This window comes from Neopelma chrysocephalum, unplaced genomic scaffold (genome assembly GCF_003984885.1).
Source record: "Neopelma chrysocephalum unplaced genomic scaffold, ASM398488v2 Primary Assembly neopelma1_174, whole genome shotgun sequence".
NCBI classification, from domain to species: Eukaryota; Metazoa; Chordata; class Aves; order Passeriformes; family Pipridae; genus Neopelma; species Neopelma chrysocephalum.
Genome location: NW_020897836.1, coordinates 611,484 through 628,442, shown reverse-complemented (window position 1 = coordinate 628,442; position 16,959 = coordinate 611,484). Strand labels below are relative to the sequence as shown.

Sequence of the window (16,959 nt, the reverse complement as noted above, 5' to 3'; positions counted from 1 at the left end):
AGGCAGCGGGTTCGCTCCAGGGGGCAGGATGTGTCCCTGGAACGGATCTTTGCTCCTCATCTCCCCGTTCCTGAGGATGGTTGGGTTTTCCAGCGCGGCAGGGAGAGGGTAGGAGGGGAGGGGACGCTGGAACGACTTGATTTTAACAATATCTCTAAGGAGAAACGAACAAGAAATTATAAAATACCACTTTTTCCCCCCCGTTTTCTGCTCCACTTTTTGCCCTCTGGACACAACCCGAGGCAGGCTCTGCTTCGAGCCCCTTTTCTGTCCCTTTTCCACCTGGAGCTGCAGCAGTTTTGCCACTTAGTGAAAAGAGATCAGCCTAAAACCAGAAATTGGTTTTGCAGGCGGAAAGAAAACAGGAAAAAAAGAGATCATCTCCACACCCACAAAGCAGAGCAGCAGCATCCCCACAGCAAAAAAAATGGGATGTTCATGTTTTTCCCTGTGTAGCAAAAATAATGGATTTATTTTCCAGGCATATTTTTTAATTCCTCCTTAGAAGGAAAACCTGTTTATGACCTGCCTTTATTTCCTTTATTGCCTTCATTTTAATCTGGTGTCTTTACTACTCTGGCACCAAACCTTCCTCTTATTCCCTGACTCCTTTCCCTGCTTCATCCACACCTCCTGTCTATTTGCTGTCCTTTTGCTCTTCCTCGGAGAATTGATCCTAATCCTCCAAACAATTTCGCCGGCGTTTGAAGGTCCAGGCACTTCTTATTCCACTAATCTAGGGAAGAGGATTCTGGAGATGGCTCCGTGTGCCTCCCCCCTTGTGCCCCCAGCCCTGCACGACCTTGGGTTTATCTCCACAAATCGTTACGATTTCCAGGTTCTTTATTTTTAATCAGGTGTTTATTACAAAGGTCAATAGCAGTTGTTGGGCTCCTGTCGAAGTGAGAGTGAATGTTTCCACGAGGAAATGGAATCAGAGAATTGTTTGGGTTGGGAAAGACCTCCAAGATCGTTGAGTCCAAACCTTACCCAGTGCTGCCAAAGCCACCACTGACCCATGTCCCCAAGTGCCACATCCACGGGTTTTTTGAACACTTCCGAGGATGGTGATCCCACCACTGCCCCGGGCAGCTGTGCCAGGGCTGGACAACCCTTTCCATAGAGAATTTTTCCCTGACATCCAGCCTAAACCTCTCCTGGCATAACTTGACACCGTTTCCTCTCCTCCTGTTGCTTCTTTTTTGGGAATAGAGCCCGAACCCCCCCTGGCTCCCCCCTCCTGTCAGGGGGTTGCAGAGCCAGAAGGTCCGCCCTGAGCCTCCTTTTCTCCAGGATGAGCCCCCCCAGCTCCCTCAGCTGCTTTTGCTGCTCCAGACCCTTCCCCAGCTCCGTTCCCTTCCCTGGACACACTCCAGCCCCCCCTCAATGTCTCTCTTGCTGTGAGGGGGGAATTTGGGGTCATTTATCAGAAGTCTTTGAGAATGCGGGGCAATTTTTCAGATGTCTTTCACCTTCTCCCTTTGTTTGCCTCATTATTTACTCAAACTATTCCACATAGGAGGCAAAAATCTCTTGTTCTCCCCGTTCCCACCCGGGACTACATTTCCCGTGATGCCCCGCGGCCCAACGCGCGCTCCCCATTGGCTGGTGGCCACAGCGCGGCCCCGCCTCCCGGGGGACTACAGCTCCCGGCGTGCCCCGCGGCAGCTGCGGTTGGCCGTGGCCAATGAGCGCGGCGGCGCCGCAGGGGGCGGGGCCGGGCGGCGGGGGAGGCTGTTTAAAGTGGCGCCTGCGGGATGGCGGAGCCGGCGGACTATCCCCCGTTCCAGCTGGGGAAGCCCCGCTTCGAGCAGGTACCGTGCCGGCGGCGGGAGGCGGCTGGGGGGGGGACACACCGTGTGTGTGTGTGTGGGGGGGGGCTGTCCCTGCCCCGCGAGCGGCGCGTCCCTCCCCCACCCCCCTAACCCCGGGCGGGGAGACCCCCGCTCCCCGCTCCGCTTTAGCCCCGCCCCCGCCGCGGGGCGGCGCGCTGATTGGCGCGCAGCCCGCGCGCGATTGGCCGGCGCGGCTGTCACTCAGAGCCGCCGCCCCCCTGCCCCGCGGCGGGTCCCGCGGCGGGCGCTGATTGGCGCGTCCCGCCGGGCCCCCCGTGGCGCGGGGCGCAGGGCGGGGGGCGCGGGGCCCGGGGGTCGCGGGTTCGAGCTCCGCGGACGCCTCCCGGGGCGGCGGGGGTGGGTGGAGGGTCCCGGTGGGAATGCCCTTGCCCCCCGTGGGGTGGTGCGAGGGCTGGGTTATGCCCCGCGAGCCCAAGGGTGCGGGGCGGTGAAGAGCAGTGCTTGGGGGATGCACCAGGATGAGCCAGGGATGCTCCAGGCGGGCGCTTCGCCCTCCTCCCCGTGGGCTGTCCTGGTTTGGGGGCGGCTGGGTAAGGGCAGGTGCTCCTGGATTGGGGGTTGTGTGACCTGGTCGACGTGCCAACCAAGGACAGGCTGGCACGGAGAGTCTGGCGGGGCATCCCTGTGCTCCACAGCTGACACCTGGGGGATGGGGAGGGGAGCCCGGGGCTCACACACCTGTGCCCAGGTGAGCAGAGCTGGTGTAGGGATGGAGTGGCCCTTCCCCGCTGCCACCATCCTTGCCACCAGCTGGTCTCAAGGTCCCTGGTGTGGCTGGCAGACACCCCTCCTCCTGCCCCTGCAGCTGTGTCGGGCTGATAAAGTTCATTAAACCTCCTTCAGCCACCCTGGAGAAGAGTGGGAGGGGAGTGGCCGTGGAGTGGCTGTGGCCACTGCCAAAGCCAGAATGGCAAGAAGAGCCTGCTCCTTAAATGGTGGGGTATGTGTCCAACCAGTAGGACAATCTCCAAGGAGCAACCCTTCCTACTATCCACAGGAATCCAGGACCACTGTTTACCAGCTGCCTCAGCCTGGCTGGACCCCCAACCATCCCTTTGGGTTGCTGAGAAATCCAGTGGCAGGTTTCCCATGGGAGCCAGCTCCCAGGTGGTGGATCCACTTCCCACGCCCCATATCCTTACGGGGCTTGGAGCAACCTGGGCTAGTGGAAGGTGTCCCTGCCCGTGGCCAGGGGTTGGATTTAGATGGTCTTTAAAAGGTCGCTTCCAACCCAAAGCCAGCACTGATTCCGTGATCCCCGTCCGGGAGGTCACATCCTCGGAGCGACAAGGAAGGGATGACTTTCCCCCCCTGCAGGAGCCGAGGGATGCTCAGGCTGTGGAGAGATGGAGCTTTTTAATAAGGAGAGGAGGAGGAGGAGGAGGAGGAGGAGGAGACGCTACTCCCTTCTAGACACCACAGATGATTCCAGGCACACTTGGCAGCGAGTCAGGCACAGAATCGGTGCGTTCTGTTCATTAAGGAGCGACTGTCACTTGTAGCAGCATTTAGAAAACGTTTCGAGGGCTATGGCAGGATGTTAATGGCTCTGTGTGTGTGTGTGTGTGCTCAGTGGAGCGGGAATGTCCTCTTCTCCCTGCCATTCCTGGGAATGTCCTCTCCTCCCTGCCACCCCTGGCAACGGGCGGGTCCGGGGTGAGGGTTGTCCGGCAGTGGAAGCGCCCTTGGCACTGGGTGCTTTGGGGATGCTTTTCCAGCATTGGGAATCACTCCCCTTCTCTTCTGTGGTGGTTTTATCCCTTTCCTGTGAAATTTCCAGCCAAGGAGTGCCGGTGGGAGCCGCAGGATGGGTTGTGGTGCTGCTCTTGCCCTGTGCTCCCCTTCTTTTTCTCCTGCTCCATCCGCCCGTGGGTGATGGACAAACTGGGCAGCCCAGTTTGGGATCTGGCAGCGCTGTGAGGTCACAGGGCAAGAGAGGTTTGGATGTTTCCATGGTTTATGGCTCCTGGTTGGGATCCTGTGGGATCCATATGGGGCACAGCAGCCTGTGCCATCAACACCAGGACCTGCTCCCATTCTGGCCTGGCAGAGCCCAGATCCTTCATCCCTAGATCAGACTCTTGCATTTCCCCCATCATGACCTTGGTGTTCCCTTCCAAGCACATCCTCCAGTGCTGGAGAGGAACACCTCCATCCACATTCCCAAGGGATCACCAGGACCCAAACCCCACGATCCTTTCCCATCAGTGATTTCCCCACGCACCTCCCTGCCTTTTCCCCTTCTTTTTCAGTGGCTTTCCCGGGTTTTTATCTGTTTGTATGATCTCAGCTTGAGCTGCCAAAGGATGCCTGGGTTGTTTTGGAAGGGATTAGTGACGCTTGGGGTGGTTGTTTAAATTCTGGACGACAACACTTCTCCTTCCCTCGGCGGCGCTGGCCGGGAGCAGCTCTGGGGCTGCTTAAAGGGAGGTTTGGTTAAAACTGGGGCTGGGAGAGATGCGAGGGGGGGTAAAAACAAGGAAAAGTTCTGTGTCAGGAACAAAACCCTTGGAGAGCAGGCTGGGCTGCCTGGGGATTTGGTTCAGAGGAGACAACGGTGGTTTCCTTCCCCTGCCGTGACCCGGCGCTCCCGGGAAGCGGCTGAGCCGAATTTAGGGCAGCAGGCGGGACGTGTCCGTGCCCGGCACCACCTCTGCAGGTTATGAAATTCCCCCTTTTTTCCCCCCCTGGCTTTGCAGTTCGCTTGTTTTCCCTCATCTCCAGGCAAAGAGATGTTCTGTCGAGTCACCTTTTTTTTTTTTTCTCCCTTCGGTTTCTTTGCCGGAAAGAGGCTCCGAATCCCGATGGGAACAGGCTATTTTTAGGGGAGAGAAGAAATGAGGACGTTAGGCTTGAGAATGTGTGATAAGGACTTAATTTTCTGACAAGTAGGTCTAATTGGTTAGAAATACTCCTAGTTTTTTTGCTTTATTTCCTAGTTTTATTCTGTTTTTTTTAAGGATTTGCTAAATGCTTCCTCTCCTAAATCCTTATGCATGTTCCCAGCGCTCTGGGAGCTCTGCCTATAGCCCAGGAATTTATCCTGGGTAAAATCCAGTGGAATATGTCCCTGCCAATGGAGTAAGGTGATCTTTAAGGTCCCTTCCCTCTAAAAAGCAGCACGGGGTTGTCTCAGCTGGTGCAGGAGAACAGCAAGAACAGGGGAGAAGGAACAAGGAGGGAGCTGATTTCCTTCCCAGCTGGAGTCAAGCAGGGTCATCTCAACGTGCAGAAGTAGGAAATAATAATAAAAAAGAGGTCACAGGACTTGGATCCTTCAGGAGAATGAAAATAAAGAGGAATAAACCTGATCCAGAACTGATGTCAGAGCTTGGCCCTGCGATATTTTAAATATTGGAACTCGGAGGTGTTTTATGTGAGGACATAAGGGCTAAAAATTGCTATTTCCTGCTCTTGAATTTGGTAAGTTTAAAGCCCAACCAGGGTTTATTACACCATTACCCCAGTCGTGTGCCTCCAACACTCTCCTGAGATCCCACCTGCAGTTCTGCCTCCAGCTCTGGGGTCCCCAGCACAGGAAGGACGTGGAGCTGTTGGAGTGAGCCCAGAGGAGGCTCCAAGATGATCAGAGGGATGGAGCAGCTCTGCTGGGAGGGAAGGTGAGAGAACTGGGATTGTTCAGCCTGGAGAAGAGAAGCTTTGGAGTGACCTAACTGTGACCTTCCAGTGCTTGAAGGAGCGACAAGAAAGATGGAGAGAGAATATTTACAAGGGCCTGGAGAGACAGAACAAGAGGGAATGGCTTCCCAGTGCCAGAGGGTAGGGTTAGATGGGATATTGGGAAGGAATTCCTGGTTGTGAGGGTGGGGAGGCCCTGGCACAGGTTGGGCAGAGAAGCTGAGGCTGCCCCTGGATCCCTGGAATTGTCTAAGGCCAGGTTGGATGAGGCTTGGAACAACCTGAGCTAGTGGAAGGTGTCCCTGCCCATGGCAGGGGTGGAACTGGATGATCTTTAAGGTCCCTTCCAACCCTTTCCAAACCATTCTTTGGTTCCATGGATACAACCTGCCAAAATCCCCCATCCATTGGCTTTTTCGGCCAGGACTGGATTTTAAATGAGGGGTTGTTTTGTTTGTGTCTTTTCCTGTAAGTTGTAAACCCCTACAGCTGCATGTTAAAGGTGCCTGTGCTGAGCAGAGCACAAGCAGAGCTGTCGCTGCTGGTGGCTGATGTCACTGCGGTGCAGGAGCTGCTCCCATACAGATCTTGGCTCTTTCACATCAGAAAGTCAAATTAAGAGCCTGAAAGGACTGAAAATCCATGGTTTGAGCCTAAACTTGCAGTGGGCTGGACCACAAGTGTGTGTGAATTTACACATTCCCAGCCAGGCCTCGTCGTGGTCCACTTGCTCAATGGCTTGAATTGTCTTAATTTTTGTTTGGTTTAGCTTAAATCTCTTCCTAATTAATTTAAAGCTGGCATAAGCCTGATTTTTAGCTCACCCCACCCCCAGGTCTGCCTGCCTTTTGCTCTGGCTTAATTAAATCCCTTTTAAAATCAGGTTGTAATTAAACTGCAGTTGTCCGTGTCCCCTGTTCCTCCCAGCAGAGGCTTCTTGGAATCCTTTCCCATTTAAAGGCGATAAACACCTTGGTAATGGTCACTTACCTTCTCCCACTCCCTCTTCTTCAAATTCCTTGAGCCTCCAAGGAGTATTTCCCTTCTTGTTCTTATCTTGGAGTCTTCATGGCCGGCTGTGCTGAGCTGGATCCATAACACTCCTGAGCTGCTGTGCCCTGGGAATTAATATTCCCAGCCACTTCATCTTGATGCAAGGCTGGTGAGAAGTGGTCCCAAAATAACCACGATTAATCACAGGAAATTTGTGTTATTCGTTTTTTTTTTTCTCCCAGGGAAGTGTTTACTACAGCAGATGTTACAGGAACAAAGTGGCAAAAAAGACCATGGATGGAGGTCTGGGAGCTGAAGGTCAAAGTTCTGGGAATCTCACAAGCTCCAGCCCTGGCTGGAGTGTGACAGCAGAGCTGGGAATGAGCCTGTTACAAGGGAACCATCCAGAATTCTCTTGGAAGTCAGGGTTTGGTTGTTGTAGGGCACTGAACAGGACACTGTTCCTGTGTCCCTGGGCTTGATCCTCATCCTGTTCCCTTGGTATTTCGTGGAATCAAAGAATCCTAAAATGGTTTGGGTTGGAAGGGACCTTAAAGATCATCCAGTCCCACCCCCTGCCACAGGCAGGGACACCTTCCACTAGCCCAGGTTGCTCCAAGCCTCATCCAACCTGGCCTTGGACACTTCCAGGGATCCAGGGGCAGCCACAGCTTCTCTGGGCAACCTGGGCCAGGGCCCCACCACCCTCAGAGGGAGGAATTTCCCCAAAATTTTTACATTACTAAGATTTGATGGGGGTTTTTTCCCCTTTTTTTTTTTGTTTTTTTTGTTTTGCATGCAGCTCTATGAAAACAAATCTTAGATTAAAAAAATTCTGATGGCTTCTAGTCAGGAGACTAAACCTGGGAAGCAGGAAAGTATCTGGAGGATGGAAAGGCGACCAACAAGGTCTAACAGTGAAGCAGCTTTCCATAGTCATCCAAAAAGGAAAAATGCAAAGTCCCATGGCTGGACAGCAGGAAAAAAAATGGGTATTTTTTTGTTCAGGGGCTGCACAGTCATAGTAAAGACACTGCAGGAGTGAAATACAGGGTGGTGACGGTGAGATGGAGCCTCAAGAAGACAACGTGGCTCTTGGTTTGACCTTGGTTCCGTTTGATGTGGTTCTCAGAGGGCTTTTGTTGTGGAGAAATGAGGCTCTTATTCATCAGAGTTTAACAAAGCAAAGCAAAACTTGTTCAGACTCATATTCCTTTTTATTTTTTTTTTTTGTGTTCTCTTTAAAATCTTGGCCTGGTGGGAGTGAAGGACGTTCCATTTCCTTGTGGGAAGGACCCTGGACTAGAAGCAGCAGAGGGAGGAGTTCTGTTGATGGCTTGTCTTCTGTGCTGTCCCTGGGTGTGATGAGGAATGCTGAGCTGATCAGGATGCACTGAAGGATCAATCATTGCCATGGGAGTGCAGCTCCTCCCCTTTCTTGGGATCTGGGAAAGAGAACGGGAAGATTTTGGCTTTAATCGAGGTGACAAAGTTGGAGCCTCGGGGTGACAATGACCCTTCTGCTGGAAAGGGGGGGGGGGGTTTGAGCACCACAGACTTGTAAGAGGAGTTTTTCATGTCAGGGCAGCTCCTAAAAGCAGGTTCCTGAAGTTGTGTTTTTAGAGAGCTCCTGGTACCACGAAAAGAAAGAGGAAACCACGGTGTTGAGTTGGGTCTTGTTGCCTGTTAGAGGGGAGGGAGGATGGGCTGGAGCTCCTCACCTGCTCCCTGTGCATTCCTGAAGGTCAGAGATCACGGAATCATGGAATGGGTTAGGTTGGAAGGGACCTTCAAGACCATCCAGTGCCACCTCCTGCCACAGGCAGGGACAACTTCCACTATCCCAGGTTGCTCCAACCTGGCCTTAAACACTTCCAGGGATCCAGGGGCAGCCACAGCTTCTCTGCCAAACCTGTGCCAGGGCCTCCCCACCCTCACAAGGAAGAATTTCTTCCTAAAATCCCATCTAAATCTATTCTATTTCAGCTTAAAGCCATCCCCCCTTGTCCTGTTGTCCTGTCACAGCTTGCTCTTGCTAAAAAAAAGATGTTCTTCAGAACTGGCTTCCCCCTTGTGTTCCAGCCTAGGGAAGGAGCACTTGTGCATTCCCATTGTCCTTTCTTTGAAGTAACCGTAGCAAGAAGGTGATTCCTTTATTTTTTAAAAAAACAGGGATGGAAGAAGCAGGCACTGGGACAGCCCTGTCTGCTCCCAGCCGAGCAGTTGGCCCCATGCACCATGAAGTTCCTTGTGGTATCCCAAGGGCTGTTGTCCTGACTCCACTGGAATGGTCCTGTCCTTGCCCTGGGGCTTGTCTGACCACAGACTGGACAAGTTCAGGCAACACCACCTGGAAACAAATCCCTCACTCCTTCCTGCACTGACCCAGGTTGGGCAGAGAAGCTGTGGCTGCCCCTGGATCCCTGGAAGTGTCCAAGGCCAGGTTGGAGCAACATGGGCTAGTGGAAGGTGTCCCTGCCCTTGGCAGGGGGTGGAATGAGATGGTCTTGAAGGTCCCTTCCAACCCAAAGCAGTCTGTGATTCCATGATTTGAGGATTAGGATTTGGGCACTCAGCTCCTGGATCAGGCAGTTGAAGCACCAGGTCGGCGCCGGGACTGGGCAGGAGAGGAGCAGGGAGTGTGGGAATGGGATCACGTCAGGATGGGTTTGAGCTGCTCAAACCTGTCCTTGGCTGGGTGTGGCTGAGCTTGACCAGGCAGGATCAGGGCAGGAGCCCAGAGCTGGAGCTGAACCGACCAAACCACAACCCTGGGATACAGGATCGGCTCCCTGAGAGCCTCGACAGCTTGGGAATTGAAATCTGCGCTTCAAAAAATAACATTTACATCCTGCACGTTTGGACTTGTGGTCTCCTTCCCTCTTCCCTGACATTTACACCTTGGTTAAGTGGGTGTAAAATATTGATGCTCTGTTTAATTCTACTCAATGTTGTTTTTCTCCCTGTGAGATGAATATCACAGAGATGAAAAGCAGCGGAGAAGTCGAGACCACTTAAATTTAAACAGCCCCCCTCCCATTCTGTTCTTGTTTAAACCACGTAATTCCAACTGCTCTGGATGGCATGGAGCGAGTGCTGAGGGACGGGCAGTGGGAGAGGGACGATGGAATGTGGGAGATGAGGATCAGGGAGAACTTGTCAGGAGGGGCCCAGTGAGTCAGGGATTAGTCACATCCCTCCCTGCACCACTGGGAAGCGCCGGGCAGCGGTGATGGGAAGGATGGGAAGGATGGGAAGGACAGTGGCATCTGCAGGGAGCTTCACCCTCAAAATAAAAAAGCGAGGCGGCAAAATGTCAAGCTCGGGAACGCTAGAAAGTACCAGAATTAGTGTTAATTAAATCCACGCTAATTAAAAACCGCTGTGCTTTTTTCTTTTTTTTTTTCCCTCCCCAAAGTTGTGTGCAGCGATTTGGTTTAATTGTGGGGTTTTTTGTTTTTGTTTTTTTTTATAGCAGAATATGGAAAAATAACAGAGAGAGAAAGAGTTTTGTGAGCAGGGCTGTTGTGAGGTGTTTGTGAGGACGGGGTTTGCAGCTCCCAACGCTCTGGGAACGGCCCTTGGAGAGGGATTTCTGCTGGAATAAGGAGGCAGAATGCCTGGTGTGTTTCTCTGTGCTTGATGGATGGAGCAGAGGAGAAGCAGCACGTTTCAGAGAGCGCTGCCAGGCAGTGATTAAAGGCTGTTCTCGGCGCTGTATCCACACTCCAGTCCTTTATTTATAGCACATCCCTGCATTAAAAACGCAGCAGGAGATTTTGCCGGCACGTGGCTGGAGAACACCCGGGCAGAGGGGTCCTGGCGTTTGAGGGGACGTGGAAATCCGTGATCTCCCTGACCGTGGTCCTTTCCACATCCATGATGTGCTGGGAATTTTGCTGGGGAGAAGCCACAGGACAGAGAGGGGCCACTGGAGCAGAGTGTCCTGTGTCCATCCTTGTCCGGATGAGGGTCTGGCACTCACCTGCATCAAAGAATCCAGGCTGATGTTGGAATGATGATGTAAATGTATCCTGAGTGCTCTTAATACATTAACATTTCATGGTCTGGTGCTTTGGGTTTGCATAAATTCCATTTTTATTTCTACTTTCTAAATACTGAGTCTCCTTTTCTCCTTTCCTTTGGAGCTGCCCGTGATCTTCCCCCCCCCTGTTTCACAGATCTCCCCCCCCCTTCTTTCAGACTCTCTTCCTGGTTCTGGAAGTGTTCAAGGCCAGGTTGGACAGAGCCCTGAGCAACCTGGTCTAGTTGGGCTTGTTCTTAGAGGCACGTTTGGAAAAATCCAAGCTGGATGTGTTTGTGTAGGGATAACGCTGTGGGAAGATGCTCTTGTGTTTGAAGGACCAGAAAGGGATCCAGAGAATCCTAAAATGGTTTGGGTGGGAAGGGACTTTGAAGATTATCCCGTTCCACCCCCTGCCATGGGCAGAGACACCTTCCACTAGCCCAGGTTGCTCCAAGCCCTGTCCAAAATGCCCTGGGACACTTCCAGGGATGCAGAATCCACAACCTCTCACTTCATGGTGGTCTATCCCCAAAATCCATGACCCTGTGGTGCTGCTGGTCCTGCAAGGTGGATGTTGGCAGGAATGAGGATGAGCAGCACAGGGACTGTGTTAAAGACATGGCAGGATGGGAATTCCCTCGGGAATGTTGCTCAGTGTAAAAGGTCTGGAGCTGCAGGTTGGATTTTTGCGGCTTCAGCATTTCCCAGGAGTCCCACAAGCAATATTTCATTTTTTGGGGGAAAAAGTAAAGGATATTTTAGCAGCTTGATGGTATCCCTTTATTAAAGCATCTGGATTGGTGTCCCATTATCAGGATTCAATTCCTCACCTTTTCCTTCCAGACTTCCCATCAAAAATTCCCTTTAAATACATTCTATATTATTTATTTTTAGTTGCTACTTAATTCTGCAAAGGAAATAAAACCTTTCTCTGCAGCAGGTGAAAGGCAATTTCTCACTGACCATGTTTTGTTTCCTTTTCCTGTTTTTCCAGACTTCATTTTATGGCAGATTCAGGCACTTCTTGGACATCATCGACCCCCGCACTCTCTTTGTGACTGAGGTAAAATACACACACCTTGGGTTTTGGGAAAGTGCTGGTCATTAGACAGCTTTAAATTAAAAACAATTTCTTCTGTGAACAGCACAAGTAATGAAACTGGGTCTCCAGTGGATTTGTGTCTCACAGTTGATTGATTGCCCGACTGTTAAGTCCAAACTGAAACTCGCTTTGTGTTGTTATCCATCAGTGAATCCACACCTCCCATCTCCCTCCCAGTAACTGGTGAGCCCCTGGACTGGTTTCAGGCAAACTTGCCACTGATTTAATCTTCCCAGAAGGAAAATTCCTACAGCTCTTCATGGGGAAAAAAAAATACAGGGGAGGAGATGAGAGAGCAAATATTAATTCCATGGAAGACGTGAAGGTGGGTGGGTTTGTGAAAGTTTTGCAGAGGCTGCACTCAAAAACACCTTTTTCCATAGTTTTTCCTTAGTTGTTAACCTGTTTGTAGCGGGAGTTTGGATTTCTGGTCCTTTCTTTCCATTTAATGTTGTCCAGAATTATTTCAGTTCTTTGCTTTCATGAAATAGTGACTGAGAGTGATGGGGAACACATAGAAGGAATATTTCTGCTTGTGATTCTGCCTGTTGGCCAGAAAACTTGGGATTTTACTTTCAATGAAGGGCATCTGCTTTTTCCTTTTTATTTTCCCTTTTTATTTTCTTTTTTTTTGTTTGTTTTGAGGTGGGGTAGTTTTAAGATGAAAATACTCCTGCAAGCAAATCTCAAACCCCTGGGAGCTGAACTGCTCAGGGTAGCTAACGGGGAACTGCACTGTGTTGGCAGGGGGGAAAAAGACCCAGTGCAACTTTAAATAATGTTTTTCTTCTAAATCAGCATTTTTTTTTCCCCAAAAAACATAAGGATGAGGTGTATCATGATGTGCTTTGTGTGTGCAGCCAGGGGAACAGCAGAAAATAAAGCAGCTGTTCTTACACCATCAAACTGAAGATTCTGCTTTCAGATCAAAGTCTGAGATGAATTTTCCAAAGCTTCCAACCTCCCTGTGGAGCTCAGCTCTGGGAGGTGACCTGACAGCAGCAGAACATCACAATTCCAAGGAGGAATCACGGGATTACCTGAGGATGCAGAGCACTTTGCAGATTTTAGAGATTTTTTGCTGTTTGAAGAGGACGTGAACACTTGGGCCAGAATAAAACCAATCCTACACATGAAAGGCTTGGAGCTGCTCTTACCTTGGGGGAGGTTTAGTGTTGAACAGGAGTGGGAGATGTCCAAGACCAGGTTGGATGGGGCTTGGAGCAACCTGGGCTGGTGGAAGGTGTCCCTGCCTATGACAGGAGGTGGGAGTGGATGTTCTTTAAGGTCCCTTCCAACCCAAGCCATTCCATGATTCCATGATTCTGTGTTCAGTGCGAGGCAGTGAGAGTTGAAGGAGTTTTTGGCAGCATGGGGAATCCTCCATCCCTTGTCCTGGGGCTTGTCTGACCACAGAACTGTACAAGTTTAAGCAACACCACCTGGAAACAAATCCCTCATCCCTTCCTGCACTGGCACAGGTTGGGCAGAGGAGCTGTGGCTACCCCTGGATCCCTGGAAGTGTCCAAGGCCAGGTTGGGATAGTGGAAGGTGTCCACTGGTGGTGAAATCCTCTCTCTGACCAGTTGAATTTGCACTAGAAAGCTCTGCAGAGTTGATATTTGCTGTGTGTTTTCCTGGGAAACGTTCCCATACGCTTGTGTTTCCCTGGAATGTTTGAGGAGGAACCAGGACCAGGTGCTCCCGAGTCAAGGTCACCTGGACAGAGGTTCTGGTAGGACAGAAAGGGGTGATTTTGCCCATCTTTTTGGTGGATTTTGTTGTGTCTCAGCTTGTTTTCTTTGCCTCTTTTTTTTTGGAGGAGAATTCTTTTGGGTAGCGATCATCCATCCAGTTCTGCTTAGTTCAAATTTCTCTTAATTTAATTTCCATATTCTAATAACAGCCCTCACCTTTCTCCCTTCTCCTTTAATACGTGGTGTGTGTGTAAGTCTGTGGTTTAATCTGTTGATTTTATTTTCCATTTATTAAATTTTTAATTTATATATATATTTTAATCTGGAGATCTCGCTGTGCACACTGCAGGACCAAACTCTGGGTTTTATACAATGGCACTGATACAGGGAAAAGGCAGAATTCCCAAACCTACTTCCTGTGTGTCCCTAAAGTGGGAGGATCTGGGTGAACTCGATGGAGTTTTTGAGGAGGTTGGCAAGGTTGGGGGTTCAGAGTGATCAACTGGTGTAATTTCATTTTTCCAGACAGCTTTTGAGGAGATTCTTCTGAGGAGGTGAAACCCAGGGGGAGGGAAAAAGAGCAAAGTCTGAGTGGCCCATTTTTTTTATCCTGGAGACAGTGGTCAAAATAGAGCAATTTTGGGCTCCAAATTGAACCTGAACAAACGAGGGAGGTTTGTTGTCCTTCTGTGGGGTCCTGTAAGGGCAGGTCTGAATTTCATGAGTCTTCAGGAATGGCTTGGTGGCTTTCCAAGGGTGAAAATGCCCTCTTGTCTGTTTATTTTGGGAGTCTGAATTATATGACAGCGACACCTCAGAAGACCTGTAGCACATTTCGTGATGACCACGTGAGTTCCCTTCCCAAAGGAGCCCCTTGGCAAAACAGACACTTGGGGTCACAAGAAGCACTTCCCTGGGGCATAAAATCCTGCTTTTTGCTTGTCCTGGCCCTGCTCTGTGTGTCTGGTCTCGTGCTCTGGAACAAGTCGTGTGTCTACACGTAGAACTCAAAGCTGTTTGGTTTCCTTTGACAAGCGAGGTGGCGAATTAAAATCTAGGCAGGGTTTGATGAGACACAGCCCAGAGCTCGGAGAGCTCCTTCCCGCTGACAGATGGCTGCATCTTCCAGGCCCAGGGTTCTCAGGGAACAAAATAAATCGCTGTTTGTCTTGGAGGAGCTCGCTAGAAAACAGGAAAAAAAAAAATAGATAAATGAGTCCCTGAAGAGAGCGGAGGTTAATCCCGTGGAAAATGTAATAATATTTTATTTTTCTACGGCCTTTTTTTAATTGCTGGTGTTCCATCATCGCGTCCTACTGGTGGCTGTGTTTTGGGGAAGGATGGAGTGATCCCTCTGAGTGGGGAATCGAGTGATATCGAGTGTAATTAGTCTCAGTGACACTCCTCCCTTACTCATTTATTTTTCAGCGAGGCAGATTTTTAACACAATTAAAAATTCCCTTGTCTTTCGGAGGTTCTTAAGGAGTTGATCCCCGGGGGATGCACCCTGAGGACTGGATTATGTTGTACCTGTGCTTTTATCTTTAGTGGCTTCTGGTAGAATAATTATCTGTATCAAACTCACCTACCGGGTTTCTCTTGCTTTCTGAGAGCAGATGAATTGAAACAAGGCCCCGACCTCGTGTCAATATTGCAGCCACCTCTAAAGGGGAGGTTTTCTCCTGTGCTAATTCACCTCATTACCGGCTCTCTAATGAAATCATTTTTTTTGGCAGCTGCAAATTTGCAAACTTCTCCAATAGGTGGGAAATGTGTCATTTCAGGGGCCAACAGGTGCCGTCGCCGAGACCACGAGAGACCCCTTGGTGGGTCCAGCGCCTGGTTTTGAAACGTGTGAGGTTAAAATGATTGGAATAATACTTTTAATTGCTCTGTAATTAAGGTCCATCGGCAGAAAGCAGATATTTTGGTAAGGCAAACTTATCCCATCTGACATTAACCTGGACATGCTGTTAACACTCCGTGGGAAGCTCTTCCTGGAGAAAGGATCTGATAATAATTCCGGGCAGAAAAGCGAAATAAGAACGAAGCTGAGCTGAGAAGGGGCTGTGTGTTATCTGCTTTTGCTTTATCTCATTGTTCAAAGCCTAAGTCTGCAGAGCTCCGAGCATCTTGCATTCCCATATTTGGGTTTAAAATGGAAGCAGGATTAGATGTATGTTATTTATATGAACGATACCTTCTTACTCAGCAGATTGACTGTCTGTGTTTATTCAGTGTCACATCTGCTGGCTCCACTTGAACAAAAAGTTTCTGGCTCCTGTTGTCTGTCACTGTGGATCCAATACAATGGGGCCAGCTGGAGTCAAGTCTGCCGTATGTGTCATCCCTGGAGCAGCGAGACAAAATCGGGAATTGCGGAGCGGCTGATGGCACGGCACAGCTGGATTTCCATACCCTGCCTGGAATTCGAGGTGCTGGTGGCCAGAAGACTCTTGGTTTGGGTCATGTGCCAGTTGGGCTGAACATGAAACCGGCGAAACTCCTGTGCCCGGTGGATCATCCGCCCCAAAACCCCGATCCAAGCGGAGCAAGATGCAAATTGTCCCAACGTGCCCCATCCCATCGGTGGATTTCCTCTTAAAACCCCTCCGGTGCTGAGCTTGCCTCTTTTCGTGTCGGTTCTGTAGCAGGAATGCTGTCGTGCTCCTGGCATGACGACTCTTATTATGGTCTGTATGTGCACATATGGGTTTCTGGAGGCAGCTCCCAGCCATGTGCAGGCCTCGGTCGGGATCCAAGAGGAGACAAGGCACAGATCTTCCAGGCGGAAACTGTGTGCCCCTGAGAGAGGGGGGCAAGGTGAAAAAACAGAGCTCACGTGCTGGGTGGAGGTGTCTGACACACGTGTGTGTGTTCAAACATCTGTGGGATACAACGTGGTTGTCCTCTGTCCTGCCACGGTGCCGGAGCGATGGCTGGGAGGGACTTGGGATGTCAACAAAGGATTCCTGGAGGTGGCTCTACCAGCTCGGTGTGACGTGGGATAATTTGCTGCTGGCGTCTCTGGTTTGGTTCTTTCGCCTCCTTAAACAGCAGCCTGGAGAAAAGGAGGCTCAAGGGGGACCTTCTTGCTCTCCCTGGCAAGAGGGGGGAGCTGGGAGGGATTTGATCTCTCAGAGAATGAGGAGCAGGACAAGAAGAAAATGGCCTCAAGCTGTGTCAGGGGAGGTTGAGATTGGATATTAGGGAAAAATTCTTCCTGGAAAGGGTTGTCCAGCCCTGGCACAGCTGCCCGGGGCAGGGGTGGAATCCCCATCCCTGGAGGGATTTCAGAGCCGTGTGGATGTGGCATTTGGGGACAGGGGTCAGTGGTGGCCTTGGCAGTGCTGGGTGGATGGTTGGACTTGGTGTTCCTCAAGGGCTTTTCCAACCTAAACAGTTCTATGGTTCTGTGCCTCAGGCTGAGTCAGGTGGTGGGTTTTGGCTGTGCAGCAGCTGGTGTAGGTTGTTCATGCAGCTGAGTGCTCTCCCTCTCCCAGTGGTGCCTGCAGGCAGCTGTCCTGGCCCGTGGTAACTCCCAATCTGTGACTGGGAATGACTTGGCAGAGGGCTGGATGATTTGAATCCAAATTCTGCCAGAGATCACGCTGGTGCAGGCTCATGCCCAACCATACTCATAAA

General features: G+C 50.8%; 1 protein-coding gene across 1 annotated transcript in view; it reads left to right on the top strand.

Annotated features, from left to right (window-relative positions):
* Positions 1-1,707: 1,707 nt before the first annotated feature.
* SFXN5 (sideroflexin 5) overlaps positions 1,708-16,959 on the top strand; it is a 96,357-nt gene continuing 81,105 nt past the window's right edge. The window contains exons 1-2 of the mRNA XM_027701920.1: positions 1,708-1,814; positions 11,510-11,578. Of these exons, the coding sequence (XP_027557721.1) occupies positions 1,758-1,814; positions 11,510-11,578 (126 nt within the window). The 5' untranslated portion in view covers positions 1,708-1,757. The remainder of the gene's footprint in view (positions 1,815-11,509; positions 11,579-16,959) is intronic.